Source organism: Penicillium cataractarum, assembly GCF_028827025.1.
Source record: "Penicillium cataractarum strain IBT 29864 chromosome Unknown utg000001l, whole genome shotgun sequence".
NCBI lineage: Eukaryota > Fungi > Ascomycota > Eurotiomycetes > Eurotiales > Aspergillaceae > Penicillium > Penicillium cataractarum.
This window is the reverse complement of record NW_026622737.1, coordinates 1,213,666-1,228,876: the sequence shown is the minus strand read 5'-3', so window position 1 is coordinate 1,228,876 and position 15,211 is coordinate 1,213,666. Positions and strand designations below refer to the sequence as shown.

Below are 15,211 nucleotides of genomic sequence, written 5' to 3'. Positions count from 1 at the left end.
CCGACTTCTGTCACTACGACTGCTGTATCCATAGCTGCTGTAACTAGGGCTCCGTCGGCGACGCTGTCGGGGACTTTCGGGACGGCGACTACCACGTCGAGGGGGCGAGCGAGATCGAGAATAAGACCGCGATCGCACTGGGGATCTCGACCGTGACAGAGACGGGGGTCGATATGTGTCGCGCCTTTCTCCTGCCCGTTGGCGTCCCTGTCTCCTCGGAGGTGATTCTCCATATGACTTTTTGCCAAAGCGAGAGCGCCCACCACCTCCTCTGTTGGATACTGGCGGTGGTGATCGTGAGAATTTTCGGCGAGGAAGTACAATTGAAACGTTCAGGATAGCGCCATCGAGTTGAGCTTCATGCATGTGAGCAATGGCTGCTTCTGCGTCGGCAGGGTCATAGTACAGGATGTAGGCGGTGCCGCGGTTGGTCATAACTAGATGGAAACAGATGGAAATCAGTACACCTGCATAGTATCGACGACGTCAATCCAGGATGTTCGTACAGGATCTGTTCATGGGCAGGTCGAGGTATTCGATATCTCCAAAGCTGCCGAATATTTCGCGAAGGTGTTTCTCCGTGACATTTTTGGTCAATTTCTCAACCACGATCTATCAGGGCAACTTCCATTAGCGAAATCTGACACATCAAGCCTCAACACCGGCATTAGACTACCGTACCTTTGCGCTTTGTGGAGGACTCTGATTTGGGCTGGGAGAGCGACTGTAACTCGCGCTCCTGTAACGTCTGCCACCTCTGCCGGGACTGCGAGAACGCGAAGGGGATCGGCCTCGCGATACGGATCGACTTCTGCTCTTGGTGCGGCGTTGACGGTCTGGCGATGGGCTTCGTGTCACACTTCGTGGTCGGTGGTCTACCCGAGGTGATTTTGCTTGGTTGCGATCTGGGGAACGCATGGGCGATTGGCCCCGAGGGGATCGCGTGGACATGGCTGCGTCTTTGGGGGTGATTGCGGGACGAGGAATGGGCAAAGTGAGAGAGGGTCAAGAAAGAGTGAAGTTGAAAGAAAGGTAGATGGGGGGGAACAAAGCTGTACCTGCATGCTGCACGTCAAGTCACGAGGTCGCGAGGTTTAAATCAAGGGCGCAGCTGGGGGAGGCTGCGCTAGCCGCATCGGGTAATCACCTTGGTGGAAGTGAATACAGTAATTAACTAGCTAAAGATCTTGTATCCAGGTGCAGAATCAACTATTGCAGCTATTACAATGCGAAATTTGCCTCGTGAGAATCGTCTCACGCCACCATCTATTGAGAGGCTAATAGAGATGGAGGGTATCACCAATCTAACAATCGTCTTCTATATCTATTTTTGTGCATCTCGCCACTGTTCATACTCTTGGATGACGGCATCGGTAATTTGACGGCGCACCTGAGTCAACGCGTATTCGAAGTGCTTCAGCTTCACATCTTGTTCCTGTTGCGTCTCCTCTTCTTCATCCAGTGCCGCGTCACCTGCAGTCTCGCAGATACTGACCATTTCGGCGCCCGAGTAGCCCTCGGTGCAAGATGCCAATTCATCCAGATCAACTTCCGGGCTAATGACCGATTTACTAGCCCAGATCCGTAGGATTTCTCGTCGAGCCTCAAAGTCTGGAGGGCCAATATAAAGGATATTATCCAGGCGACCAGGTCGCATGAGAGCAGGGTCAAGAACATCAGGTTTGTTTGTAGCAGCAATGACCAACACATTGCGCAATTCCTCAATACCATCCATCTCATTGAGAAGAGTGGTTAGAACATTGACGCCTCCCTGGGAGCTGCTGCTGCGACGAGCAGCAATGGCATCAATCTCATCAAAGAAGATGATGCTTGGGCGTGCCGCGCGGGCCTTGCGGAAAATTTCTCGTAGCGAGCGCTCGGATTCGCCAACGTACATACTCAATATCTCTGCTCCCTTGACAGCCAGGAAGTTCAAGCCAGCTTCCGTAGCCAGTGCCTTGACGGTAAGGGTTTTGGAACAACCTGGAGGTCCGTACAGAAGAATTCCTTTCTTACTCTTCACATTGAGTCGGCGCATTCGTTCCGGATGCTAAGACGAATCATTAGTCTTGGTCAAGGAAGAAACAATGTGGAAAATGTAAAGTAACAGTGCTTACCTTGAGAGGCCTTTCCACGGCTTGTTGAAGGCGTTTCTTGATCTCATGCTGCCCTCCAATGTCAGACCACCTAACTTTTGGCGTCTCTAGGAAGACCTCCCGCATAGCCGTTGGCCGGACCTCTTGCAGGGACGCAAGAATGTCCGCTTCCCTAATATCCAAGTCGATGCGAACCTCTCCATTGCCAGCATCATCGACATCATTCGACGAGTCTACTTCTTGACTAGGTAGCTTAACCGGTAGGATGGTAGAGCCTTGTTCAATCAGCTGTCGTTGCCGGGCTTTCCGGCAAATGAGCAGAAGGAGAGCGTAGAGATCTGCGCCCACGTATCCGTGAGTCTTCTCGGCGATCAAATCAATCAAGTCATCGCCAAGTCCCGCAAATGCGGGGCCGCGAATGGCACGAAGAATCTCGGCCCGATCCTGGGCTGTAGGAACTTGAAGTTCGATCTCGGTTCCAAGTCGATGAGGGGTTCGAAGAGCATCATCGACATTATTGGGATGCCTTGTGGCCGCCACAACGAGAACCGATCCACTTTGAATCGCATCGAGATTTTCACACAGAACAGACACCAAGGATGATGATTCGAGGGAGGTTCGCTTTGGTGCAATGAAGTCCAACTGGTCGATCAGGATCACACTGGGCTTAGCACGGGCAGCTTCTTGGAATATATTGCGAAGCTTCGTCTCGCTTTCGCTGGTACTGCGGCCAAGGGAAGATGAGCCAATTCGGAATACTTGCTTCCAGCCAGCCGACTCGATCTGCCGCAGAAGGGCCGTCTTACCCGTTCCCTTGGGACCGTATAAAAGAATTCCTCGGTTATGCTCGTAGAATGATGGCATAGCTGGGCTCCGTGGGTCAAGGTTGAAGTCAGACAGACTCTCGTTGATGTCCTCTATTTGACGCGAGAGACCACCCAGGCCTACGGGCTGAACAGCAATACTCGATCGCGAGTCATCCCTCGTTGGCACTTCTGTTCCAATGGAGACCTTGGAGTTCTTCGTGAATCGGAAAATAGTACGGTTCGGGCTCGCGCCAGGAGCGTGTATGTTAATCACCCGGAAGCTGCGGCGCTGGCCCTTGAGCTCCTGCTCGAAGACCAAGCCAGTTGTCAGAACCTCGCCTCTTAGAAGCGGGAATTCCAAGGTCCATTCCCAGTGGCACCGTTCGTCGTCGGCAATCGGGCCATGTCTTTCAATCTTCTCGGGGTCGGAGCAGTCCACCAAAATGATCGATTCGATCTCGTCAAGAGTCCCGTCAATTTTGGTGATGTTCACTTTCTCTCCAATCTTGATCCCGTAGCAATCCTGAAGGGTCCTTGACGTTTGCACCACCGTACTTTGTATATTCTCCACGGCCGTCCAAGCAATTGCAGTCTTCGGGGATCCCTCGGCCGACGACAAGGTACAGAGGTCATCGGCGCGAAGCCTCAAAGCAGCCAGGGAGGACGAAGAGAGATAAACACGGAATGCATCCTTGAGGTCACTTCGCGCCTGCTTCGACAGCGGTCGAGCAGTGAAACTGCGGATGTCGGCCATATGTGGGGTCACTCAAAGGACCATGAAGTGAACAAAGCCGTAGAGCGGAGTAGGGAATGAGCGACTCTGTGCCACCGTTTTATCTCAATCGCAGAATTGTAGGAAAGGAGCAAAGCGTAGAACGGGCAAGGTTGTCGATTATTGAACTCGGTGCCTGAGCTGTTAAGTTAGCAAGTCTATTCACGAGATCGCTTAGGATGGACAAGCGCACCCGTTTGCATGTATTTCCTGATTCTACCGGCCGTCCAGGATATAGTAAGTAGTGGTCCTCCAAGGTGTTGTGACCTCTTCAATATCACGACCTTCACGAGTCGCAGACCGTAGAAATTTAAAGTGGGGGTGAAGCTGGAGGGGATCTTATCGGGCGGCCGATAGGAACAAGAAAAGTGGGTCGGCCTCGTGCGAAGTTGAGCATACTCTGGACAGTTACAGTACATTCTCTAGGGCGATAGAAAAGAGAAATACTACAAAAACCGTCTATTCATATATCACATGCTATCGTATGGGTAGGGTATTGAACACTTTGGTATCATGAATGATATAGTGTGGGTTATCTCTAGAAAAGGCTTTCCTTTTCTACAAGACTCGTCCTATACATACCCCACATGAGAAAAGGGGCTTTAGAAAGAAAGAAAAAGCTTACTCAATTGAAAGGAGAAATAAGAAAGGAAACGATAGACTCGTCCTCCACAGACATGGTAAGGGACATGGACGATTTAACCAACTACTCGGCAAAGTACTACTCGGCCTCAACAAGCATCAAAAAAAAGGAAAACGAGTTGCCATGGGCTATGGACAGATATGTATGATACTCGAGTGTAACGGGCGCCAGGTCTCCAAATAGAAGGACAGGAGTTTCAAATCTTAGCACATGAAATTGCAGGCAAAAGGATATGGGGGACAGCTGCGCAGAAAATCACACCAAGTGCGGCACGAGAAACACATCAAAAACGCGCGCACGTAGGGCAAAAGATAAGAGACACGGGTGAGAAAAAGAGATTAGGAAAAAGGAGAAGTAGAGGAAGTGGTCATGGCGGTGGTGGTGGTACAGGGAATTCTAGCAGCACTTTCCTCCAGTGCTACCACTCTGACCCGATCCCTGGTCTATATGGAGCCCGGGCGCAGCATGGTCGCTCTTGGAGGTATCCATGCCCTTCTTGATATCCGATGCAAGGCTGTAGAAGGCCTTCTCAATGTTGATGTTGTTCTTTGCGGACACCTCCAAAAAGGGGATGCCAAGCTCATCAGCCAGCTGCTGGCCTTGCTCGGTGGACACGGCCCTCTTCTCCTCCCAGTCACACTTGTTTCCGATCAAGATCTTGTGAACTCCCTCGCTGGCGTGTTGCTCGACGTTTGAAAACCAAGTTCGGATGTCTAATGAAGATCGTTAGAATAGTTGACTTTGGGTGGGAGAGAACAGCAACAAGAGAACAGGAAAGGAAACCATAGAATAGGAACATATTATGGTACTTACTCTGGAAAGACCGCTCGTCGGTCACATCGTAGACCAGGAGAATGCCCATCGCGCCACGGTAGTAGGCAGTGGTGATGGTTCGGAAACGTTCTTGGCCAGCCGTGTCCCAAATCTGCAGTTTCACTCGCTTTCCGTCCAACTCGATCGTACGGATCTTGAAGTCAATACCGATGGTTGTAATGAAGGATGGAGTGAACGAGTCCTCGCTAAAGCGCAACAGGCAGCACGACTTGCCCACACCGGAATCTCCGATCAACAGCAACTTGATCTATGAGACATCTCTTGTAAGAAAAGGGTGACTGAAGAAACCCAGTAGCTCCTTGAAGAGAAGAGACTCACCAGGAAATCATAATTCCGTGTACCAGCCATGATGGAGTGGTTTGTTGGTGGGTCGGCGTTACGGGGTCGTTGTTCTCAGATAGGAGGCAGTCGAGACTGTGAGCAGATCCACGAGTGGAAAAGGGAGCGTGGTAGGTTCGTTTGGTAGATCCTGCAAGGATGCTGAGAGGAGATGTCGTTAAAGAGCAATCGCAAAGTGAGTCGCAGCTCTCAAAGATTAGGGTGACCAGGTCCTGGTGCCTCCAGGGACTTTATCAGGAGCGCCGGGTCAGCGGTTTCAAAATCACCCGCCCGTGAAAAAAAGAACAGGGGACCAAGGGGAGGCTGTTGGATATTTGAGAGACTTGAGACCAGCCCCAAAATATTTCAGAATAGAAGCAAGTAGGAAGAAGGTACGGAGGAGGGTGGAAGGGCAAGAGTGGTTAATACCAAGCGGAGTGATGACGGTACTGCGTTGCTACGATCGATGACCGGGTTATGTAAGCGGGCTCGATTCAGGTCCGTCCTGGACGTTAAACAACCCAGTCTGACCTAAAAGAACACTCTAGATTGAACTTGTAGTTGGGAGTAATTTGCAACTTCAGAGGCTTAGTTAGACTGAATGGGAGGAGACATGGTGGCACCATCTCGGTATCCAACGCTATGTGGAAGTATTGCGGTTTAATTTCTTCATAGGTGGTCACTTGAAGCCGCTATCTCCACTTCACGGAACGAATAAACTACACATATAGTACAAGACAACAGACATCTGGGCAAATGAGGGCATTGATGATACCTCAAAGTACTCATAAGTACTGATTTTGGATTTATTTCCATATTTCCATTATTTCACGGGAATCTTATCATACCAACCCTATTACTGGAAGTACACCCATCGCATCCTCTCTACGACCCGTAGCTGCTTGTCAACACCGCTCTGGACGTCAAGCAGGTCTTGAATGTCCTCTCGGAATTCCTGGTATTGAACACCTCCCAGGACCAGCTTGATCTTCTGGAGAAGAGCCTCGGCTTCACAAATGAGTCGACCCGATTCCTTATAGGACACTCTCCCGTCGGACGGCCGAGCAGATGTGAGAACACGAGTAACGTTACTAATTCGTCAGTTCACTGCAAGTCTCTCAATTTGTAAGATTCAATATGTGCTTACCGTAGCCCCCGACGAAGCTCATGTTGTTTCTTCCCCCTCTGCAGACCTCGACGGTTGCCGAAAAGCCCAATCAACCAGCGTACAGTGGAATAGGAGACCAGAATTCCAGGTGTGAGACCAACGAAACTATAGGGAATACGTTAGATCATCTGTACTGAGGCATCCTTGTAAAGAAATCAAAGAGGGTGGGAGGGCAAGGCTACGTACCCAAAGACGAGTTCTTGACTCTTCAGGAGAGCATCAATGCCGCTGATGGCGATTTCAACATCGACCTTAGTCTTCTGAATCTGGATCAAAAGAGCGCGCACCAAATCTCCACGAACGGTACCAACGAAGGGTGTTCGGAGATCTCGTTCATACGCCTTGAGAACCGGAGTCAAATCGCCTTCCTTTACCGCATTGGCAATGGCCGTCGTGTCTTCCACGGGCAGTTGCCCCTGGCTGGTGTCGGGACGATCACGGACAAAATCAATCACCATTCGTTCCAGACTCGCCCGATCAGCGACTAAGCTGTTCTTGCTCATGATGGCAATCTCACTTTTCTCGTCGTGTCGAATAGTTCCGATGAGTTTGCGAATGGGGTCCACCACCCAGTTGCCGGCAAAGTCAATGACGGTAGCACCGAAATCCATGATCCATTGTAGGATCTGGTCTTGCCGACGAGCTAGAAATTTCAGAGAGGCGCTGCTCGACAAGACTGCTAGCGACACTGGGATCCAATACCGAGTCACTCTCGAGGGTCGCCCGTGCAAAGCGACAAATGTTGACATCGAAGACCTGTGAGCTGGCAATTGGTCACGGAGGACAGAAACCAGACGCTGAATTAAATCCGCCGGGGTTTGTGTGGAGAATAAGCCACTGTCTAGCATGTGTATACCGGCCTGGTCCTCCTCGAGGGTGGTGAACACCCGCTCCTCAAAGCCCGCCACACTTGACTGATTGATTGCCTGGCGAAGAATAGCCTCTGTGAGGATTACAACCCGGGTGACTGTCTCTTGCCACTTGGTCCGAGGCAATTGAGCGCCATCCACAGCTATATCGTCGGTTTGGAAGGCATGCCAACTTTCCATGAGCAGACCCAGGCTACTAGTATGAATGTCCGTCATAGCCAGCAGTCGGTCTCTTTTTTGGCGGATCTCCGAGCGACAAGATCGGATGGGAGATGACCAATTGAGACGGAGGGGGTACTCCGACATACTCTGTCGAGCAATTTGGTAGAATTGCGCCCATCGAGCTGCCAAGGACCTTGAGAGCGATGTAGAGGAGGCGTTTCGAAGAGAGGAGAGACCCTTGGACCAATGCCAGAGACGTGCAGGTGTTGTCTGAGCCGTATAGAGACCGCTATTCCAGACCGACCCGAGCACATCATTCCAGTAGTAGGTCTCTTCCTGGAGCTGAAGCGTATGGTCCAAAAGGGAGTGCATCACCAACCCTGATGCCTGGACCGAGGCTTTGGCCGCAACCAACCACAGATAGTCCGACACATGCTCCTCGGCCTGGGATTCTGTCTCGACTTGGGCCTCTGCGGATACGGGCAATTGACGCGTCAGGGTAGGGTCCGCAAGCAAGTCTGCAAGACGGGTAGCAGGAAGGAAGGGCTGGGTCTTGGAAGTCACCGAGATGGAACCGATGACATTTTGGAGACGGCGAACGTGTAGAGGCGGAGCATCTTCAGTGTATAGGAGCTTCTCAGGACGGGTAATCTGCTGTTGCAGTCGGTCGAGTTGGGTATTGACGCCGCAGGCCGTTCTAGATGCATAGGACGAATCGAATCAGCTGGGGAACAGCGAATGGGAAGGATCAGATCATCTCCGAAGGATGTCAAGATAGGGGAGAGGGTGGGGTGGGAAATCAGGCGACATACTCCTGGACAATCGACATGGCGCCTGGCAGAGCGTCGACACTACAGGTTCGACTAGTAGGTCGGCGTCGGCGTCGGCATTAGATTTAGCATTGAGCTATTGACATTTTTGGGGTATGGGCGTGGGAGCATAATCGTATGGCGTCATGGTGCAAACCAAGCAAACAGGAAGAGGTTAGGTAATTCCACCTGGGAACCGGATTCTAGGTTATGTAAGCTCCTCAACCGGTACAAACAGTGCAAACAAGAATAGGAATTATTCTTCGCGTCGTACTCGAAAGTACACGGTACTCTGCGGTCCAATCCGAGATCCGCAAATCCGGGTGGGATGATCAAATTTGCAGTATTGTACAAAAGTACTTAAATTGTAGTATACATCGTTACTTGGGAGAAGTCTGATGATGGACGGAACACGTCGAACCGGCGTTGAATGATGATCATGATATTACCCTCTAGATTAAGCTAGCTATAACGAGGGAGACCACGGATATCCGGAGGACCGCGGGGTATAGTATATTCTTTCGTACTGTACAGAATACTGTCATAAAACTACTACTAGTACTAGTAGTCGATCAATGAAGATAGATAAAGAATATAGAGACACTAATGTAGGTAGCTAGTATTGGTTATACTAGTTAGTATCTACTACAGTACTTCTGGAACCCTCGTTCTCAGAGGCATCGGAGCCGTGGATGCTCCGCATGGGCTGAGCAAGACGATCTCAGCGCGGGGGCCTACAAGCGCAATCCTACATGGCCTGACCAGGCAGAGAGACCAACCAAAGACCCGGAATTTGCGTATGATTTTCATTCTTCGCTGGGGTGGAGCTCGGATAGTGATCGGCTCGCCAGTGGCCTTACCCATTAGCAGGCCGATGATTGGTTGAAGGATCAAGTTTAGTTATCGCCATTGCAAACTAGACAAACCTGATATTCAGGGGAATTTATTACTTGGTACTTCGTCCTCCAAACGGGTCTCGCCACTTCGGGAATGGCCCGTCCTGTTCGCCGAACAAATAATTAATTATCTGCACCTTTTCCCTCCCCTTTCTCCTTCTCCTTCTCCAACAGTTGCTTTTAATTGCCTCCTCCCACTTTCCCTTTCGCCTTCGTTTGAAAGGCATCTTAATCCCCTTTTTCCTCTTTCCTCTTTTTTTTCTTTTCCTTCTCTCTGTCTTCCCAACTCCGCCTGGTGAACAAACACAATGTATGTGAAATCCATCCCCCATCCTCCTAAAGCCTTCATTCAACCTAATCTGCTTCCCCGAGTCATTCCGCTAATCTTCTCTTCGGAACGTATACAGGAACTCCACCGTGCTATCTTCGGCCACCTACTGGGGTCAATTTGAGGAGATTGGCAAATACAATGCCAACTTGAACGTTGCCGAGCGACTCTGGGCCGCCTGGTACGCGTGGATGCAGAATGATGTCCTGGCCACCGGTATCATGTCCTTCATGATGCACGAGCTGGTCTACTTCGGCCGCTCGTTGCCATGGATCTTTATCGATAGCCTGGGCCTCTTCAAGGGCTACAAGATTCAGAGCGTGAGTGAATATCGGCAATCCAGCATTGTGCCAGGTCAAGTGTCACCAGAAGGAATTCATTGGCTAATTCCTGGATAGAGCAAGATTCCTTCCCTGCGCGAACAGTGGGATTGCGCCAAGTTTGTGCTCCTGAGTCACTTCACCGTAGAACTGCCTCAGATCTGGTAAGTCCACTCTCATTTCTTCGGATAATTCATGGCGACCCTCGCGAGAAGCTAATGGCCCTTTTTTGTCGACAGGCTCTTCCATCCTATGGCTCAATTCTTCGGCCTTACCACTTCCATTCCTTTCCCCTCCCTGTGGACCATGGCGTATCAGATCGCGATTTTCTTTGTGATGGAAGACACCTGGCACTACTTTTCCCACCGCGCCCTGCACTGGGGTCCTCTCTACAAGGCCATTCATAAGATCCATCATCAATACTCGGCACCCTTCGGTCTGGCCGCGGAATATGCTTCCCCCATCGAGGTCATGATCCTTGGTTTCGGCACCGTCGGCTGCCCAATTGTCTGGTGTGCTTTCACCGGTGACTTGCATATTCTCACCATGTATATCTGGATTGTCCTGCGCTTGTTCCAGGCAATCGATGCGCACAGCGGCTACGAATTCCCCTGGAGCCTCCACCACTTCCTGCCTTTCTGGGCTGGTGCTGATCACCATGACCTCCACCACGAGAAGTTCATTGGCAACTACTCCAGCAGCTTCCGGTGGTGGGACTACGTCCTGGACACTGAGTATACTCCCGATGCTCTGAAGCGCCGGAGGGAGAACCAGGTCTCCTCAAAGAAGGCTCAATGAGCCGGTTCGGGCACCCCTTCATCCCTGAGAAAGCCGACCTACCTAATTAAATGCCAGTAGTTAGCGGAGGCCGGTACTTTTCCTCTCTTTCTTTTTCTTCCTTCCCTCTGGTCTGGCTTTTCTTTTTGAGACCATGAGGGTCTTGGGGTGCGATATCAGGTCCCTCGTCTGGAAACAACCTATCCACTTGTTGGAAGTATTCAGAGCGATGGTATGACGTGATACTACTCGCGCATCGTCGGGCAGCCCCCCAGTTACCAAAGCTTATTGGTATGGCATGACTTCGTGCAATGCGGCTCCGCAACCCCCTGTAATGTTCTAATGTATCTACTTAATTTTTGTGATGAATTCCTGGTACCCAAATCTGGGTGGGTCAATATGTTCGAATCCTAGAAATCTGACGTGCATAACTTTCAAGTTTCAATGACGTACCTTTTATAGGGGACCTTTTGTATAGCTATTTCTGTATGGAGTCCAAGACAGATGGTTGAAGAACCCTTGTCTCTTCAAATGTAGTTCGAAATGTTCAATGTTGAATAATAAGGGAATCAATTACATTCGAAGAGGGACAGTTCCCTATCATATCGGAGATCGTACCTTTCAACTGGCACAGGTCGATCTACAGTTACAGGACTAGTTGCTCGCGCTACAAAATAGGCCTCATTGGTAGCTCCTCCTCCACCCTTTGCAGTCTTGGACTACCCATAACTACATATTAGTCTATTCACTCACTATATTACAGAAGGACTTAGTTAATCATAACCTAAAAGATACCGGAGAGAGATAATTCAAAAGACCCCTAGAAAAGACCATTCGAGAGAGCGGGATTTACAGCAGCGTATCTAGCTAGATTTTTCATCTGGTCAATACGGGAAACCAACCGAGTTTGGTTTACGAGGTTGGTTTAGTTTATCGTGCCAGTCGTCGGTTCTTATTTCTAAGGTATCTATGGTACTTAAAGAGATAAATACTAAATATAAGTGAAGTCATTATCAGGTGGGCTCCTGCCTACTACTATATAGTCTTGCTAGATGAAATCCTGTGTGCCCTCGAGTCAGAAATCACTAATACTACTTCCAAGGTTATAATTACTAATTCTGAAACCAAAGGATAAATAAATGAGAGGATAGAAACTGTGGAGTGATATATACAAAGAGACAGAAAAGGTAGGTAGAAAAAAAAAAGAAATAAAGCAATGTTCCCTCGAACCGGAATCGAGCCGGTGACCTTTCGGTTATATGATGATCCATTACAGCCGAACGTGATATCCAACTACACCATCGAGGGTTTGATTGTGAAGTCACAGACACTTCATAGCTTTATGATCTAAAACTCTATGCGCCTAAAAAATTACTTTTCAAAAATTTAGTTAACGCAACAATATCATCATAAATAGTGATATTTATCTCATCTTCGCGGTACCTATTATAAAGATATAGCAAAAAAATTATTTACTCCCTCGAACCGGAATCGAGCCGGTGACCTTTCGGTTATATGTTATCCATTACAGCCGAACGTGATATCCAACTACACCATCGAGGGTTTGATTGTGGGTGGGGCGTGTAACTTTCGCACTATTAACATTATCAAATTCATCCATAAGGAGGCCTTTCGCGCTGTACGTATCTTTATCTTTTCTCTCGGAGGCACCGTATGCACGAATCATAGTTTCCCTATGACCAGTAATATCATATGTAAAATCATTTCCTACGTTTCTAGAAAAAGGCTGTTCTCTTACCTATCTTCTAAGACTCAATCGATGCGTCTGTTATGGCTAAGGACTCTATCGTGGACCTCATCTAACACTTGGACTAGCCCTACACGCATCCTAAGCATAAGTAAAGCGCTATTGCGCTATCCTAAGCTACCTAGGTAACCGCTCTCTAATAGTCTGAGTTCAATCAGTGTATTTGCCATCGTACTCACGGGGCTCTAACACGACTGATGAGTTTCTTTTAAGCTGGAGAGGATTTCATCAAATATAACCGTAGCTTGTTTAGATAAGCCCACTCTTCGCGCCTTGGTGCTTCCAACTTATTCCTCTACTGGCGCATTGATGTATTTTGAGTCTCCGGGTACTGTATGGCATAATACATGGTTTGAGTGTGTCGGAATATGGGGACTTGCTTAGGTTATACGGAAAAGAAACCACATATCAAGCTTTTGAAAGTTACATAGGTTGCCTTCATAGCTCTCTGTTCCTCCCGTGACATCCAGTACTTGATCAAAACAATGCACACTTCACATCATGTCTCAATGGACAAAGGACCCAAATATAATAACCCAATTCTTCTCAGTTGGTGGGAATGGAGCCTTAGTCCCTTTTGATCTCGAGCTTCCCTAGACCTTTTAACCCCCAGAAGCTGATAACCATAGAGAGGAAGCTCAATGCGCAATTATACCACCAGCCGCCTCGATAACCAAGTAACAGCGCCTCCTTTGAGCCAATCCCATCTGCATGTGTTGTTATCTGCCGAGCAATTAACGCAGAGGTCGTGATACCGACACTCTTCCCAATCTGAGCAAGCATATTGAAGACGCTGCCCGCTAGGGCTTGTGTCTTGTTTGGGAACGCAGCTGTCATCACCAGGTTCGCAATAGTATACATTAGATCCGCGCCCAGTGGATTAAGAGCCATGGCTTGAAAGATACCATGCCAATACCCGGGCCCGTCAAGATGACATAGGGTAGCCAGAAGTAATGGTGCAATACCGCTAACAAGACAACCCGCAGGTACAGCAAATGAAGGCCTTAAATAAGGGAGGAGGCCGCCGATAGCAATGTTCGTCAAGAGGCCACAAACTGGTGCGGGCAAAAAGTACAAGGATGAGGTAAGAGCGGAGGTGCCACGGATGTCTTGTAGGTATAAGGCAGTTAGCTGTTCGCTGGCATTCAGGGTCCCCCATACCAAGAAAACAGTAATACAGGTAGCTGTAAATGGCAAGTTGGCCCACATGGAATTCGGAATCAGTGTTGGGCGACCGAGGCGAGCCTGTCGGCGCATCCACAGACCGAAAATGGGTAAGAGGATCACTGCCGCGCGCAGAATGGCGATGTGTAATGGTTGATGTATACTTCTCTCTGCGTTTGATCCAGTAGCCACAGCCAGCTCATATGAGAGAAGGGTGAGGCAGGTGCTGATGAGCAACGCACCAATCCAGTCAACCTCATGAGCGAGGCGTGAGAACGATCCTTGATCTACGGGACCACCATCGACACTTTGTGGCAACGCCCACAGCGCGAGCGTCAAAACCGCACCGTTGAGAATTGCGGTGACATAGAAGCCCCATCGCCAACCGATGGTGTCTGAGAACATGCCCCCTAAAACCAATCCCAGCCCAAACCCTACAGCTTGGCCGCCTCCCATGGCTGCAAAGGCGATGCTGCGACGGCGAGGGCTACTGGCGATAGGAAATACATGTGAAGCGACTCCAACAGCACCCGGTAGACAGAAAGATGCAGCGAGACCTGCCGTAGCTCGTAGCGAAATAAGCTGTACTGGGGTAGCGGCTAGGCCAGCGCCCAGAGCGCTAGCAGTCTGAAGCAGCCCACCAAGTAGACTAACACGACGAGAGCCAAGTATATCAGCAACAGCACCACATGGCAGTAGCGTGCAGCCACATGCAAGAGCAAATGCAGCGGTCGGCCAAAGTTGCTGTGCCGGGGGGATGCCTAAGTCGGGTGCGATCACCGGAATCCCTACGGTCAAGAGTCCCGCCAGTAAGTTTCCAATGCCTGTGATACAGGTGATACAAGCAATGATGCCAGCCGCTCGACTTCTGGAGACATGTGATAATACTTCGGCTTGCTCAGTCATAATTGATAAAGTATCTCGTGGAACTGACCATTCTGATGACGAGCCAGGGTGTGGCACAGTTTCAATTTCAGCAGTGTTTGTTGTGTTCGAACAATTCAAGACGTGTGGATGATCATTGGTCATGGTTTAGATGAGGACTTTCAGTAGAATTTTTGTGCTTTGTGACTCAGTGAGCAATATTGAAGATCAAACAGCTTGTGGGGGTTCTCTCATCACTATTTAGCATCATATGTTGTGTCAGATCTAATGGACACGTGGCAGGCAATACATAGAATGATCTCCTCAGTGCCCCTAACCGCTACGAGCCACCTATGGCTCTCAGGCTCAATAGCTAATAAATAATCAATCAATCATCAACCCATCACTCGTGATTCATGGGCCCCATATCGCTTCCTTATACGGGTATTGGGTGGGCTATCTTGCCTAACCACCAGCATACCGGCGGTGCCGTCAGCAGTCTGAGGCCGCATATTCGAGCAAAACAATGATATTAATAATAACAATAATAATAATAATGGAACATCATAACTGATGGTTTATCAGTCTTAGTGTGGAGATATTATCAGCCATAGAAG

The 15,211-nt window shown here is 49.4% G+C and overlaps 5 protein-coding genes across 5 annotated transcripts; 1 reads left to right on the top strand and 4 right to left on the bottom strand.

The window, feature by feature from the left end:
• Window positions 1-1,324: 1,324 nt before the first annotated feature.
• Window positions 1,325-3,656, bottom strand: N7496_000389 (putative AAA family ATPase; the record flags this gene model as incomplete). Its single annotated transcript, XM_056693320.1, has 2 exons — window positions 1,325-2,050; window positions 2,118-3,656. 2 exons carry the CDS (start codon window positions 3,654-3,656, stop codon window positions 1,325-1,327), a joined length of 2,265 nt encoding a protein of 754 aa, XP_056560049.1.
• Window positions 3,657-4,713: 1,057 nt separating this feature from the next.
• Window positions 4,714-5,499, bottom strand: srgA (Rab family GTPase srgA; the record flags this gene model as incomplete). The annotated part of the gene is made up of 3 exons (XM_056693319.1): window positions 4,714-5,030; window positions 5,131-5,398; window positions 5,470-5,499. 3 exons carry the CDS (start codon window positions 5,497-5,499, stop codon window positions 4,714-4,716), a joined length of 615 nt encoding a protein of 204 aa, XP_056560048.1.
• Window positions 5,500-6,325: 826 nt separating this feature from the next.
• Window positions 6,326-8,497, bottom strand: N7496_000387 (NCA2 family protein; the record flags this gene model as incomplete). Its single annotated transcript, XM_056693318.1, has 4 exons — window positions 6,326-6,560; window positions 6,617-6,742; window positions 6,824-8,365; window positions 8,481-8,497. The coding sequence occupies 4 exons, from the start codon at window positions 8,495-8,497 to the stop codon at window positions 6,326-6,328; spliced, it is 1,920 nt and encodes a 639-aa protein (XP_056560047.1).
• Window positions 8,498-8,615: 118 nt separating this feature from the next.
• N7496_000386 (sterol desaturase family protein) lies at window positions 8,616-10,819 on the top strand (the record flags this gene model as incomplete). The annotated part of the gene is made up of 4 exons (XM_056693317.1): window positions 8,616-8,656; window positions 9,781-10,021; window positions 10,100-10,185; window positions 10,261-10,819. 4 exons carry the CDS (start codon window positions 8,616-8,618, stop codon window positions 10,817-10,819), a joined length of 927 nt encoding a protein of 308 aa, XP_056560046.1.
• A 2,314-nt stretch (window positions 10,820-13,133) lies between these two features.
• On the bottom strand, window positions 13,134-14,636 carry N7496_000385 (uncharacterized protein; the record flags this gene model as incomplete). Its single annotated transcript, XM_056693316.1, has 1 exon — window positions 13,134-14,636. The coding sequence occupies one exon, from the start codon at window positions 14,634-14,636 to the stop codon at window positions 13,134-13,136; it is 1,503 nt and encodes a 500-aa protein (XP_056560045.1).
• Between the last annotated feature and the right edge of the window lie 575 nt (window positions 14,637-15,211).